The following is a 15,313-nucleotide window of genomic DNA, read 5'->3' on the forward strand; positions in this document are numbered from 1 at the left end:
TCAGAGATTAAAATCATAAACATAATCTGTACAGTAAGTAACACACAAGATAGTTCCCAAAATCCATATATTTCAGCTCAAAAAGTGAGGTAAAACAGTACATGCACTTAGACAAATGTGCTTTCCTCCTTTCTATTTTAAATAAACCATTGACCAGATAGGAGGATAGCCAGAGTAGATAGGTGTATTGGTACATAAATTATTTCATGATGTAGTTTCTGTGAAGGCCTAAATTATAATCTAGAGTCCGAAAAATGGAAATGTTGCTAGGTCAAATAACTAGTACTGTGCCTTTAGTCTTAAATTTATGTTAACCTGATTAAATATAATAGAAAAGCTGAATGGAGGTCAACAGAGATGATCATGAAAAATTCGGTTAGTTTTGGGGTCAAATGGCTAGCCGTTTATGGGGATTACAAACCCATTCCCACACTTACTCTTTCACCAGGTGGGCCGGGAGGGCCATCATTTCCAGCCGTGCCCTAAAATAAAATAAATAAAAAAAACACAATTTAGTAAATAAAGTAGAGAAAATAACAAGAAATGTATATAAATCAATGTGAATAAGTGTATCCCAAACATACACAACTCTGAGCTTACTCAAAGCATTATATCTAGAACTGCAGTTGATGCTTTACTGGATTAAGTTTACATGTGAGCTAGTATATTTTAGTAGCACACTTTATATTGTACCACAATGTGTAGGGAACCCATAAACCTTTAGTCCCACAAGATAAAAAAAAGCAAAATAATTACCTTAGGACCTGGTTTTCCAGTAGGACCTCTTGGACCTCTAGCTCCACGTGGACCCTAAAAATAACAAAAAAAAGATAGAATCCATGAAGACACTATTATAATACAAAAAACAATAAAGGTCATTGATCTCACAAGTTTTCAGTTGTGAGCTGCCTTGTGATGTCTATTTTGGCAGTAAAATAAAGTACATATGATGAGGAAATACTCACCGTTGGACCTCGTTGTCCCCTTGGACCTGGTTTGCCAGCTACACCCTAATGATATAAAATATATATTAGACCGTCAGACCAAAAAGTAAGTTTTAGATACTGCCTGCTACCTACTTACACTCTAAATGCATCTAAACTCTTCCAGTTCATGTCTAATGTATCCGGACATTTCATTCTAATAAATAGCAATATTTGAAATGCACCAGGCGACTCTGGAAAAAGATCCATTTGCTCACCTTAGATAACATGTCTGATAAATCTTTGAGAGATGCCCTTCTAATCTTGGACATTGTAAACATGGCATCATACCCACAACAACTAAACTGGCATGGGATTTAGATTTGTTTCCTCTTTTATTCTAATAGAATAAAACTCTCAAACTCTCATTGTTGATCTTTTACTTTTTTATTTCTTTTAATGTTTTTTTTTATTGTTTTTTGTTTGTAACATAGCAAATAGGTGCACTAACTATTCTTTAAATAATTAAGATATTAAAAAAAATATAAATAAATAAATAAATAATAAACACAATTTTTTTGTAGTATGGTCCTAAAAAGAAATCTTCAACCTTGCAGTGCTTATTGAGAGATCACCACATGGAATATGTATGTAAAGTATATGTTCTTTTGTGTGCATCATGTGAGCTCACTCCCCTGGTTAATCCTTTCAGCCTAAATTAGCAACTTATCAGTATCGGTAAACATACGAAAATCCTACCCGAGCTCCTTTCTCTCCATTGGCTCCTGGAAATCCTGGAAAACCTGTGGAACCCTAGTAAAAGATGGGAATAGTTCAATGTTATATTAATATTGCAATATATAATAGAACCAGGGCTGTTTGAAAATTCCTTCAGAGACCTTCACGTACATCGAATACACAAGAGAATACATGACCACATCTGTCCCACATCACTTAAATATTACAATGACAATCTTACCAGAAATTCTCAGATCCGGAGAGCATGGGAAAGATCAGAATATTTTATCACAGCAGATGATACCCCAAAGAATTAATTACACTTTTTTTTATCAAAGCAATTTCTTTAGTAATAGTGATAAAGACATGATGAATCTACATGTGTCTCTGATTTTTATTATAATTTCAATTCCAGTTCTTTGTACTGTACATCATGCCCCTAGACACATATAATGCCTAAAGGCTATATGACATGAAAGTGCCTTGCACACCTGCACTTCATAGAATGTCATGATGCTGCCATCTTTGCTTTTTCTTTCATTTATACGTGTAAAGAAAATTACATTTCTAAATTAACCATATACCATGGTGACTCAAAAGTAGTCAGAAACATATATGTACAGCAGCAAATAGTACAAACCTCAGGACTTTTATGGCTGGTTAACAACGTAATGTACGGAAGCCCAGATAAGCCATGCATTATTAATATTTTTCTGACTTGTTGTCGAGAAAACAACTTGTTATGTTGAGAAATTTTTTTTGTTTTTTTTTAAATAAAATTACAAATAATGTTTCAAATTAAAGTTATAAATGTAAAAAAAATCTTGTTATAGAATTGTATTATGTATCTTGCATTCAAATTTATATAACAAGGTAAAATTAACAAGTTGTTTTCTCGAGATAACAAGTCAGAACAATATAAAAAAATACATGGCTTATCCGGGCTTCCATACTAACGAGGATATTCCATTTTTTTAATTAGTTCATTCTACTATTCAAGGTAAACGCTATAATACTTACCTCAGCTTTAGAAACTGCATGGTGGGCACCTACCAGCGAACATGCACACAGCGACACATTTTCTTGGTATTTAGGCCAAGATTAAAAAAAAGGAACTTGTATAAATTTACTGTGATGCGCTTGTTATCATATGCAAATTGGTGCAAATTACGGGTCTACCATTATATGAAGATATATAAAGGTGTTTGTGTCTATGTAATTGCGGTACTTTTGCAGATAAACATTAGATCAAATTAAAATAAATAATAGAAGTGTTAGCTAGTTAAATGTTCGCTACCATAACAAGTGACACTAACCACTAATGTTCTGTTTCATTGTTATTGGTTCATGAATGTGTTCAGGAAAATCAGATTTATGATTGGAATTAATAAAACTGTTTATAAAGCTTTGGACGATAAAAAAAAACCCCAGCAGAATGTCAAGGCAGACTGCTTTTAAAGCACTAACGCAAGGGGAAGTTGTTCAAGTCTTCATAATGAGATTTTATGCGTAGCAGAAGTATCTAAAGCAGCTTTCTTACTTAAGGACCTGTTTTTTTATTTTTTTATTAACAATACAGAAGCAAAACTTTGATCTTGAGATGGTAGCAAATCTCTCCAGATGACTAAGTAACAAACAAAATGGAAACAAATTGATCTGACAATGCAGGTAAAAATGAAATTAGTTTTTTTTACCTTGTCAGGTGTTAATACTATCATAGAAAGGGCAAAACTGGAATCAAGTAGAACTGTATAAACACTTGACTTTTTCTTTCCAGTTAAGTCCCTGTCCCTGAATGATACAATAGCCTGCAATTTACTGTTGCCTGATTGATTCATGAATAGTAGAATGTTTTTCATAAGCTTTAAGTTCTGCAGAAACTGAATCAAATTTGGAAGATCATCTATATTCTTGAATTTTGGATTTCATTATTGCAGGGCTGATAATTAAAGTTTTTTTTTTAACTTCAGCAGTGTTAGCTCAGGATTTTTTTTTCTTGGATCTAATAAAAAATTAAGAGAGAACTAGAACATTTGTCATAGGAAAACAAACCTTGGGACCCTGTCGTCCGGGATATCCTGGTAATCCTGGCACACCAAGTTTACCCTACAAAATAATCAAGAATGACATGATTAGAAACACAAAAAAATAAATAAAAACAAAGTCTTAAAGATGTGTAAGATGTATGTATATATATATATATATATATATTTATATATATATATATTGTAGATTGGATTAGCCGTATTAGTCCAGTAGACAAGATGCCAAAATAGCAGAGTATCGCAGTACACAATGACACCTTTTTTATTGGACTAACATCAGACAAAGCTTTCAAAGACAAGCTTTCGAGAGTTCTGCTCTCTTCCTCAGGTCTGAAGGACCTTATAATACATTTCTTAAGAGTTTTAAAACAGTTTGGGGTACAAAGACAACCTTTATCAGTCAAACTGTTTGCAAGTCTACTGTTATACAATCCTACATTTTACAACAGAGGATAGGACTGTGCCATGAACAGAAGTAGAAAATGAATATACTACTTGTTCTGTGGATATCTTAAAACATTTTTATAGACCCTTAGACATCAAGGACCATTGATGTTCTAAATGATTTTCTAAGAACATATCTAAAAAATGATGATGGAATTGAGGAGACATGGTTACTTTTGAACCCTACTAAAAAGTGATCATACCATTAATAAATATAGTGTGTATTCGTAAAAAAAAATAATTACATAAATGTATTTTTAAGGCTGTAACATATAATTACATCAGATTGCCATGCAAGAATAAATCCAGTTTACTGGGCATACACCAATTTGAAACTAATACTTCAGTGATACATAATGATTACAAATACCCAACTATATCTCATTGCCACTAAAGTAATTGGTCATACAAAATGTTACTTACTTAGATCACATTAAATATTTACTAAAATATACTTGGCAAAACAAAAAATGATCTCTGCAATATAAAATGTGTCTGCTAACCTTTTCACCGGCTAAACCAGTTGGTCCAGAATCTCCTGATGGACCAGATCTTCCTTTAGGGCCTTCAGGACCATCTTCTCCTCTTGGACCTAAGGGTCCAACCTCTCCCTGAAAGCAGAAAGCATAATATCACTTGTTGCTTCCCACAAGGATCTGGAGAAAATTTCAAGAATTATACAACACTAACACAATATTAACATGAATGAAATGTATATCCTCCTGTAACATCCAGGATGGAAATAATTGTTTAAATAATTTTGATCAGTGTGCAAGAATGGAAAACAAAGTTCCCAATGTGTTGTTTGCAGAATCTGATAACATGTTATTATGAAGATAGAGAAGTCTATTTTAGACATCAGTTATTGAACAGGTCTTGACAGATCACCAATTGTCCAGGGGATTTATGTTGCAATATTGATAAAACATGGAACATTGTGCATCTATCAGGACTGATCTGAGAGAAATTTCACATAATTGCTGATCTAGAAATCAATTTACAACTGATGTACATGTTTCAGAACATGCTACCATTACAGAAAACTATTAATGGGTGTAGCATTATGTCCATATTTTTGGGAAATCCCAAAGTTCAGCGTCACTACATAATGCTAATGGGAACATATGCAATACAAAAGTGTTGTGGGAAGTTTGAGTCACTTTCTCAGACCCATAGCTTTGTAGCATTCTGGTCAAACTCAATATTTAATTAATAGATCCCATAGTAAACAGACTTCAGAATGCATGGGGAGTTGAACAGTGACTCATAATGAATACGTTTACACATGAAAATGAATATTTGCTCATGAGAAACTGCCTTCGAATGAATTTACTAAAAAAAATATACAAATTACAACAGTTTCTGATTGAGCCGGTACTGTAATAAAATTTTGATTTAATATGCTTTTTAGCACAAATGTGCTTTATTCCCACTCTGCTGAAACGTACCATATTCACCCGCTAAAAAATGTTAAAGAATATAGTGATACCTGGAAGTGTAATGGTTAATAAACTATCATATATACAACTTGTAAAATGTCTAAAACATTCATTTGATCCTGAGAGCATAATGCACATTTAGAATAATACAAAACTGGTAACTATAAATATCCCTTATGAATAAATGTAGCCCAGTTGTGTACATAGTGTATCATATGTGCATTGAATGTGAATGTAGTAGCATTTGATAAATATTTCAAAATGTTGGCCATGAATTAATCTCACTACTCACCCTGTCTCCTTTCAGTCCCATGTCACCTTTAAATCCAGGGAAGCCATCCTCCCCCTGTAATAGAATGAGATATTGCCATGAATTGTAGTTACTGGGGATGATCCTTTGTTGAGATTGTAAATCCTCTGATACAGTAAATTGAATACACTGTAATTACTCATTAAAACACATCAATGCGCCAAGGTGTCAAAAGACATTGATCTCTTTCAGTGCCAGGAATGAAGTACTTGGTTTGTATGTCATTTTTTTTCCCATCAAAGAGTTAAATATATTCCTTTAGAAACTAAATTTTTTAGGTATGCCACTTGGAATACACCTGCTGAAGGTGTACTATGGTAATTTCAGCTGAACCCTTACCACCAACATGAACCCTTACCACCAACCATTAGTTCAATCTTGCAATAATCCATAAGTCCAAAATAATGCAGTGAAACGTTACGTGTCTAACAGTGAGCAGTGAAAGTTTTGGGCCATTAATGAAGATAGGTTACAGACAAAAATAGGCAAAAAACACAAAAAACATTTTGGAATTTTGGTACTGCACAGTAAAGTTGCCAATTCAAATTTGTGAAAATAGGGGTACAAAGGAGCCCATATATTTTCAAACCTTATTTAAAAAAAAAAAAAAAAAGAATTAAAAATGCAAAAAAAAAAAATTGCTGACCTTTAAAGTTTCCCTCAATGCTCCCCTAAATTTGCAGGCAGACTTCCCTTATCACTACAGGATTCTTGTCCCATAAATACTTGCATGGCAGTAGTTTATGGGATAAACAGCTTATCCCAAGAGCAGACAACAATGCAGCCAGAGGTATTCATATCCTGCTTAGTGTGACCCTTTAATACAACTGACACTTTTCTTCACAGAAGGTTTAATGACTAGTGTTTGACAAGCAACATCAATTATCTAAATAAAAAAAAAAAGAAAACCCCAAACTGTTTTTCTCTGCAGTGTGATTTAATTGATACTATATTTTTTATAATGGCAGTATTGAATGGCATGCATTCATTTTTTTTAACACTAATGATGACTGGGAGGTCTATAAACAAAAAAAAAATGGTATTTGCTTTGAAATTCATAGCAACAGCCTTATTTAATGTTCTTCAAGAACAAGATTTTGCTTCAACATTTACATGATGGTAAAATATGTTAAATGTGCTTTCTGCAAGGTTTGTAATTAAAATAAGATTGGTGGATGTTGTTAGCACAGTTTATATAAAACAAATACACACTGCGGAGATGGGATATGATAAGTATGTTTAACACAGTGGGATTATGACAAGATGCTACTTTTGATGAAAATGCTGAGTGGGTCTGTTCTGGGCTGCTGCGGACAGACATGGCACTAATACTTCAGAGGGAGCTATAGCAGGATTATTGTCTGTTTGCTCATGTCTAATGACCACTTGTAGACAGATCAGTAGAGTCGCACAAAGAACACCTGCCAGCCGTACAGAGCCCATCTTTGGATTAAGTGTTATTAGCTTTGCTAACAAATGGGAGCACTGCAGTTTGTCTTGTATTTTGTATGAGAACTGTAAATTGCCAGAGATTCTTCCAGTCTATTGTGTGATCAGCAGTCAGAAAAAAATAAAAACTTTTAATAAAATAATAAAAGACTCAAGTGCCTTGATAATGTCTAGCCTTCAAAATTACTGGCAAATTGTCCGTAAGATATTTTCACTTCAAAATGTAAGCGTAATAAACTACAGCACTAGGACCATTTATTGCAACAACTACAGAATAAAATACATAATTTTGAATTAAGGGCGGGGATTGTTTTATTTATTTGAAGAGATTTATTAGATTAACGCCTTAAGAGCCAATGACGATCTATGGCCGTTCTTAAAGGATCAGATTCTAAAATGTAATGACTAATGTTGTGTACAACTTCAGTTCAAAGTTATTACTAAGCAGGATATTACTTGCATAAGGTATCTGGGGACCATATTGTTAAGAGAGGGCCAGTTTTACCATGTCTTCATAGCCCGTACCATTTCTCTTGTTGCAAAGTATTTTGTACTAATGGAAAATTAATCATGAACTAGATTTTGATTAATTTGCATTTCATTTTACAAGTATCCTATAATATTTATGATATGAAGGTCACTTGCTTTACCAAAACTCTGTATAAAGTTATGCAAAGTTAGCCATTCTTCCATTATTATATTGGAGGGAGATAGTGGCATATTGCACTTCAGGAACTTGTTGAGCATTAGTTATTAAGCTGAGCCAAGTAGGGAACCTTTCACATCCATGAAACAAATCATTTGCATTGAAGTGTCACTATTCTCTTTACAGAGGAACATATTTAAGAACAAGAGAGATATAAAATAACCCAAATTAGAGAATTTTTAATCCTGAGATAATATTCTGTAAATCCTACATTCTGTATTGTATTATTATGGAGTAAAGAAGGGGAAGCTACAAATGGTAAATTATTATTGATGGAGCGTACTATTGAGTTGGCAGCAAAGAGATTACTTTTACATTTTGACTTTTTTTTCCTGGTAGAGACGAATATCCACCTTAGATATTTTGATGCTAAATTGAAATACTATACCTTTTCTCCTTTTCCTCCCTTCAAACCTCGAACACCATCAGCTCCCTGAGTGTTAAAAAGAACAAAGAAGGTTTCCAGTCAATAGCTATTTCTAACACACACACACAAATAATAAGGTTATTCACTAATGCGAGAATTCAAACTGAATTTCAAAGTTAAGCCCAAATTAGTCAAACTGGTAGCATAGCTGACTTAGAAGATATTTCTGGGTCGGCTATTTTTATCTTGACTTTGAAATTTTACTTTCACATTGAATTCTAACTATAGTGAATAATCCTGTGATTAGATACCATTATATGTAATTTCAGCTCAGTATGCTATACCTGCATGTTAATAGGTGAAGAAATATATATGTATCACATGTTCCTCGGAAAAAAAAATACACTTTTCATTTAGTTTTGAGTTTTAGTTTTGAGTTTTTTTGTGTGAATATACTATACACGTAATGTTCATTGCTTTTAATATGTAGACTTAGTACATATTAAAGCTAGTGGTTTTTGAATATCTGAAGAACACCGACGTGGAATTATTTTCACTTGCTGTTCGAAAACATGGTTTGTCTGTAATAAGGGGTAAACCATGTAATATAATAGGTGTGATTGTTTAGCTTATGCTTTATAGCTCCTTATTGTGAATAGTTTGTGTCAGGTATAACTGAATGTATATATAACAATAATATTCATGGGGACCTCCCTGCCTGCTATTTACTAACGTTGCTATTTAATTCAAATATACCTGCACATGTCTTAAGCCACCTTATGCAATGTGTTTTATTCTGGCATAAGTAGCGTTATACAATGTATTAATAATAAAAAAAAAGCAAGTTTGAAATTCTTTGACTGCTTTTATTGTTATAGTGAGGCTGTATGGCATCATTACAAGTCCACATGATAAGTAAGTGTATATTATAAATAATATCTTAACATCTTTGAGTTTTAAAAAACAAATTATTCAAGGCAGAATTACTACTGAAAAAATATTGTGAATATATACCTTAACACCACGAGGACCAGGGTAGCCAATGGGACCTTGAGGACCAGTGGGACCCTAAAAGAGTAAGAAATATGTATTAACTTCTAAATGCAAACATTTGTTGTAATATTTGAATGGATGCATTGTACCATATAGTTTAAATTGTTGAGAATTATAAAACCAAAAATAAATAATGGTGGACAGCTATGAGATAGAGAGAAATGATCTGTAAGAGTAAGTGAAAGGGTAAATCCAAGCATAAGCAAGAATAAGAAAAAGAGAAAGGGATAGATAGAGAGAGAGAATATAAATAGAGAGTAAAAATCTATGAGAGAGTCAAAGAGAGAACAAGAAAAAGCTAAATGTTCATGAAAAATAAAGTATATAGTAAGAAAGGACTAGCTGACTTTCATTGGCATGTTATGGCTGTTTTTGCAAGGTCTAACTTGGGGCCTTGCATGTAAGGAGGGGGGAGGGGGGGGGGAAAGCAACAATGAAAAGAGTTTTGGGAAAATTGGGAAATGTTGTGGAGGTCTGGATAATTCTGCAGACTTCTTCCCAAAACAAATGTAGTCTTGGGTAGGTATTATAATTTCTGACCAATGAAAACTCAACAAAAACTAAATATAAAAAAAATAAAAATAAAGTCTGTGTTGGAATTTAAGTGAGATTCCAATGCAATCATTATATATCATAAGTTAAAGTAAAGACTTATTTGCCTTATGGTCAAGCATATGTTTGGTAAAATTTGGAAAAGGATGGACCTTCAAGCAAACAGTTAAAGGGAAAATGCATGACAACATGCAATAAATGCTAAAAAGAGCGTGATTTAGCTAAAAAGCTTGCTTGCTTCCTTTCCCCCCCGTAGTTACCACCATGTAAGGGGACATGTCAATATAAAATACACACAAATAACACATATGTGATAGCTCCTCTTTAAGGAAGATACTCCAGCACATTTACATATTTTATTTGTTTATTTAAGCATAGTTCCTGTGTGATGGTTTGAAAATACTTCCATCCATTAGATTTGGAATTTGGGGTTACACCATATGGAGAAAGGTACTGTAAGCAGGGCCCCCTTCTCCATAAGAAATGTAGGAAAATTGTTCTCTTGGTAAATAAGTGAACAGAGTACTTGAGCCTTGGATTGATTGACCCATAGGTTACATCCACATTATTGACTATACCAATAATTCAGTGTTAAACAATATATCTGACGTTTAATGTTTGACTTAACACTTTTGATTCAGTGTATTATGATACTTACTGTCATCTCAATCACATAGCACTTTACATGGAAAGATAAACCATCAAGAGATCCATCAAAATACAGACATTAAAACAAACTTACCACTGCTCCCTTTTCTCCTGCTGGTCCTTCTTTACCAGGATGCCCCTTAAAAGAGAGAGAGAGTGTTATTCCAAATGGAATTTTGGGTATTTTCATTTTACCATTTTTACTTCAATAATTTTATGTAGCATGGAAACAATTTTATCTCAACGTGCTGTTTGTGCATCTTTTAAAATGGGTTATTTAAGGGATTAAAAATAACTTTACAGTTGACATAAACTGCAGCCTATTAGATATATTATTTTTCAAATTTGAAAGGGCACTATAGGCACCCAGACCAATTAATCTCATTTAAGTGGTATGGGTTTAGTGCCCCTGTCTGGTTCACCTTGTAGTGTAAAATATTTCAGTTTCTGCAGGGTTAAGTCCACCTCTAGTGGCTGTCTCCAGACAGTCACTAGAGGCGCTTCCTGCTGTTTCACTCTGTGAAATCACACTGGACATCCTCACGCTTTGCATGAGGGTATCTAACATCTTCAAATTCCCCAAAGAAAAGCATTGCTCCAATTTGTGCGTATCGAGCGCGTTAGGTCCTTCTACCACCATGACATCACAGGAGGAGGAGAACTAGCAAGCACTGAGCTATGTGTTAATTCTTTCATGACTGGACTGTTGGACAGGGCCTAGTAAGTTAGGCACTTTATAGCAACCGAAACACAGGTTTGGATTTTTAACCCTTTCATGACTGGATCCTTTGAGGGACCTAGTAAGTTAGGGACACTGTTGCATTAGGAATACAGGTTTGTATTCCTAACGTTATAGCGTTCCTTTAATGCACATTGAATTCTCATGTTAGTGAACAACCCTGTCCCTGATATTCCGGCAGCAGAAGCATGCTCAGTTAACATGCTGTGAGTCCCACAAATCAAAGTAAATGTCATGGCAGCAATCACCTAATTACACTATCAGAAATATATTTGTAACATCTGTTACATAAGGACAAACAAACTCAAGCGAGGTAATGAGTAGTACCCATTGCAGTACTGCAACACCCATCAGCCCCAGGAAGTCAGAGCCTGTTTAAGGATAGTGGGACTTCCACAAGTTAGTTACACAGATTCTATCGCTATCTTCTCTACTTACTGGAGGTCCATCAGATCCAGGTAGGCCGGGCAGACCAGGTTTTCCTTGTGGACCCTAAATATAAAAGGAAACAAAACATGCGTTTATTTAACAAATAATATAAAAAGTAAAAGATGAAAAAGTGTCAGATAAAAAAAAAAAATGGAGAGAACCATAAGTGGTACTATCCTATAAGCAGGCCAGAATGTTAGGGCATAATTGTTTTAAGGGTGTGTATCACAGGATAGGATACATGTCAAACCACAAAAGAATGTAGACTTATCATATGTATCATGTACGTTATATAGAGTATAATGTTTTAGTAAATTGGACGTAATTTAATTATTACATTATTTTATTAAATATGAGTTTCTCAATCTATACCACACCTAAATGCTAACTTATACAAGGGCTACGCAGTCAGGGAGTTTGCATATCTAACATGCAGACTAATGTAACCTCTCGCTTGTATCAATGTAGCTAATATAAAATGAAGCAGTAGCACACACGTTCACTTAACGATGATAAATGGCACATTTTGTGTTACCCAGTTTTACTGTGGTTTATGGCTGTATCTCCTATAATCATATCAAATCCCAGTTTGCTCTGTACATGCATATTTTACGTGCAATGCGTGGAAGATATACATAATAGGACTTCTACATGGTTAAAATGACAAACAAAGACACAGAGGAGACTTTACCTTCTCACCAGGGGGACCAATGGGGCCTTGTGGGCCAGGGAGACCCTGTAGAGAAAGAACACATTATATTTCAGGACCATTCATCACTGTGAGTTTAGAACAGACTTGCACTTTATACTACAGCTCCCTTGCTGCATTCCTGAACGCACACACATGCTCGAGTCAGGCTACCAGCTCACAGTCCCTCATTATGTTCCCCTCTGGATTCTAAGCTTTCAACCACAAAGGTGATTTTCCAAAACATAATTAATGTTCTGCACATTATAAACTGAATCGCTTATTAAATGATAAAAGTGACTTCAAATAAAAATTAGGTGAACAATTAAAAGTAACCATTTGATAATACCACTTGATATAAATCATTTATTCATCACATATGCATAAAATAATTGTGATGGGGGACTAATAGCTTGCATATACCATATTTACAGGGGCTTTTAGTCTATTTTTAAGTTTTATCAAATTTTAATCTATGATAATGTTCAGAATCTGCACAGTTTATAAATCAATTTTTATAACCTCTAGGCTATCCAATAAAGCTGGAAGTTGGGGAGAATTGAAAAAAAGAATAGCAAAATTTAAGGCAGCGTAGCTCAGCTTAAAATTCCATTCACATTTACTTTCTGTCCCTAACAATTTACACGTTAGTGAATAGCCCTGTAAGTTTTCCTTCCTTTATCTAGTGTAGAATTATTTGCTGCAAATACTTATTTCAGTGCATAGAATATGCTCTGTACAACATACTCATCAGTATAGGATATACAACTAAATATTCTTTTGGATAACAATTAGGACAAACTTTGATAACTTTTAGGATTAGTGTCTTTTTCATCCACACCATCCATGTAACCTGGAATACATTTTCTTTGGAGCTACAACAGCTCTGTATTTACGCATGTATAAGATGGACAATTTATTCTGTAGCTTTTATTAAGTAGAATGCTAAATATTGTTGCCTTGTACTTTCTGGTTCTGGAAAATGTTCCATTTTCTCCAGAAAATCTACACAACACTTACTTGAGGACCAGGAATTCCTTGTTGACCAGCTGGACCTGGCTCTCCTTGTGGGCCCTAAAACAAGCATAAGCAAAGTTATGTACGTGGAAAATACTTTGCTTAATTTTCAATAATAGCCTGAACATGCTAAATGTATCATATTCAAGACAATTAATTACATCACTGCTTTACTGATTTACTAATTCAAAATAAAATGAAAAATAATCATTAATTATATTTGTACAGGTAGATTCACCAACTACATTTTTTCTGCTGCAACTCTCATGGATTCTATGGCTGATGTCGGCAGGATTCCTCAATACATGGACATTATACATCCATTTCAATTTTATGTATTCCGTATTAGTTATACTCACTTATCGTTAACTACAAATAGGTTATTCTTGTTGAATTAAATGAAACGTCAGAGTCTCATTGAAAAGCCTTTGTAAAATACCATGAAAATAAAATTTGTCTGCTGGGTCTTGTTTCTGACTGGGTTTAGGACTATTTATGCAGAATGATTTGCCCTATAATTAGAGCTAAAATGATCCAAGGTAATTACCTAAGAAATCCTGGGTCTAACTCCTTGGCCTACCTGTTTGGCCAGTTTCCTACCAATTATAAACCCAGATTTTATTTTGTCACTATTTCCATATCATATGGATGTTTAATTTCCTAACTATATAAACATTTTACACTTATGTGATAATGTTATTCCATGTATCCATCCTTTCAGTGAAGTTTTACTTTCTCTCATTACATTAAATATTTATGCCTGACCCTATAGTATTAAAACCCACCATCTAGCCCCCCTGGCTACACCTTGCCTCCCTAAATATAGTAAAATCTTACTTGTATTCAAGTCTGCTGCCTCTGCCCCTGATAATCAGAAGTGATTCTTTGAGAAAATCATAATGCTTCCCATAGGATTGTCTGAGACTGTCAAGGAGGCAGATCAGGGCAGAGCCAGCACAAGTCAAACACAGCCCTGGCCAATCAGCATCTCCTCATCAATCAATGCATGACGATAGAAAGTTCAGTGTCTGCATGCAAAGGGTGGAAACACTGAATGGCAGTGCTGCACAGTGTGCAGCACTGTCCCAATAAGCATCTCTAGCAGCCATCTGAGAAGTGGCCAGTGGAGTTATGCCTAGGCTGTAATGTAAACACTGCATTTTCTCTAAAATGAATGAAAAAAGCCTAAAGGGAATGAGTCTACTCACCTGAATAACTGGTGACTATAGTGCCCCTTTAATTATAATTATAATTTTAGACTTTTGTCCTTTAAGTTCTCCTTGTACTTCCCTCCTGAACTTTGTAAAAATAGATGTTTAATGTTAGTTTCAATACCTATATTTATGTTATGAAAGCTATGGGAACCTAACATCTCTGTGTCCCCTATAGCCAGATGTAGAAGTGCCAATCAGTACCTCTAAATTCAATACATTCAGCAATAATATTGGTAGAGTTGGTGGTCACAGTAAAACACCACCACTTTCTCACAGGGAAATTCAGTGATAGCAGAATATGAATAAGCATACACCACAGTAGACTCCCTGTGTCCTCTGGGCAGATAACTGTTAAGGCAATAGTTCGCCTCTGGAGTACACCTGTTCGGTCCTCAATATTTATGGCATATATGGCTGCTCATCACCTTCTTTCTCTACTGTGAGATTCAGAACATGTGATACATGTGTGGTAGAACATTATCTACTTCATCTACATTATCTACTTTCAATAGTGATAAACAAAGTGGTGGTAGAACTTTTTCTAGTTCCCCT

General features: G+C 34.4%; 1 protein-coding gene across 6 annotated transcripts in view; it reads right to left on the reverse strand.

The window, feature by feature from the left end:
• COL11A1 (collagen type XI alpha 1 chain) overlaps positions 1 to 15,313 on the reverse strand; it is a 188,536-nt gene that overhangs the window by 59,098 nt on the left and 114,125 nt on the right. For all 6 annotated transcript variants that reach the window (XM_063426068.1, XM_063426069.1, XM_063426067.1 and 3 more), the window contains 13 exons: positions 13,551 to 13,604; positions 12,534 to 12,578; positions 11,852 to 11,905; positions 10,769 to 10,813; positions 9,436 to 9,489; positions 8,443 to 8,487; positions 5,882 to 5,935; positions 4,654 to 4,761; positions 3,714 to 3,767; positions 1,683 to 1,736; positions 966 to 1,010; positions 757 to 810; positions 438 to 482 (listed from right to left, as the gene is read on the reverse strand). In XM_063426068.1, the coding sequence (XP_063282138.1) occupies positions 438 to 482; positions 757 to 810; positions 966 to 1,010; positions 1,683 to 1,736; positions 3,714 to 3,767; positions 4,654 to 4,761; positions 5,882 to 5,935; positions 8,443 to 8,487; positions 9,436 to 9,489; positions 10,769 to 10,813; positions 11,852 to 11,905; positions 12,534 to 12,578; positions 13,551 to 13,604 (711 nt within the window). The remainder of the gene's footprint in view (positions 1 to 437; positions 483 to 756; positions 811 to 965; positions 1,011 to 1,682; positions 1,737 to 3,713; positions 3,768 to 4,653; positions 4,762 to 5,881; positions 5,936 to 8,442; positions 8,488 to 9,435; positions 9,490 to 10,768; positions 10,814 to 11,851; positions 11,906 to 12,533; positions 12,579 to 13,550; positions 13,605 to 15,313) is intronic.

The sequence above is a fragment of the Pelobates fuscus genome, chromosome 7, assembly GCF_036172605.1.
Source record: "Pelobates fuscus isolate aPelFus1 chromosome 7, aPelFus1.pri, whole genome shotgun sequence".
Lineage (NCBI taxonomy): Eukaryota > Metazoa > Chordata > Amphibia > Anura > Pelobatidae > Pelobates > Pelobates fuscus.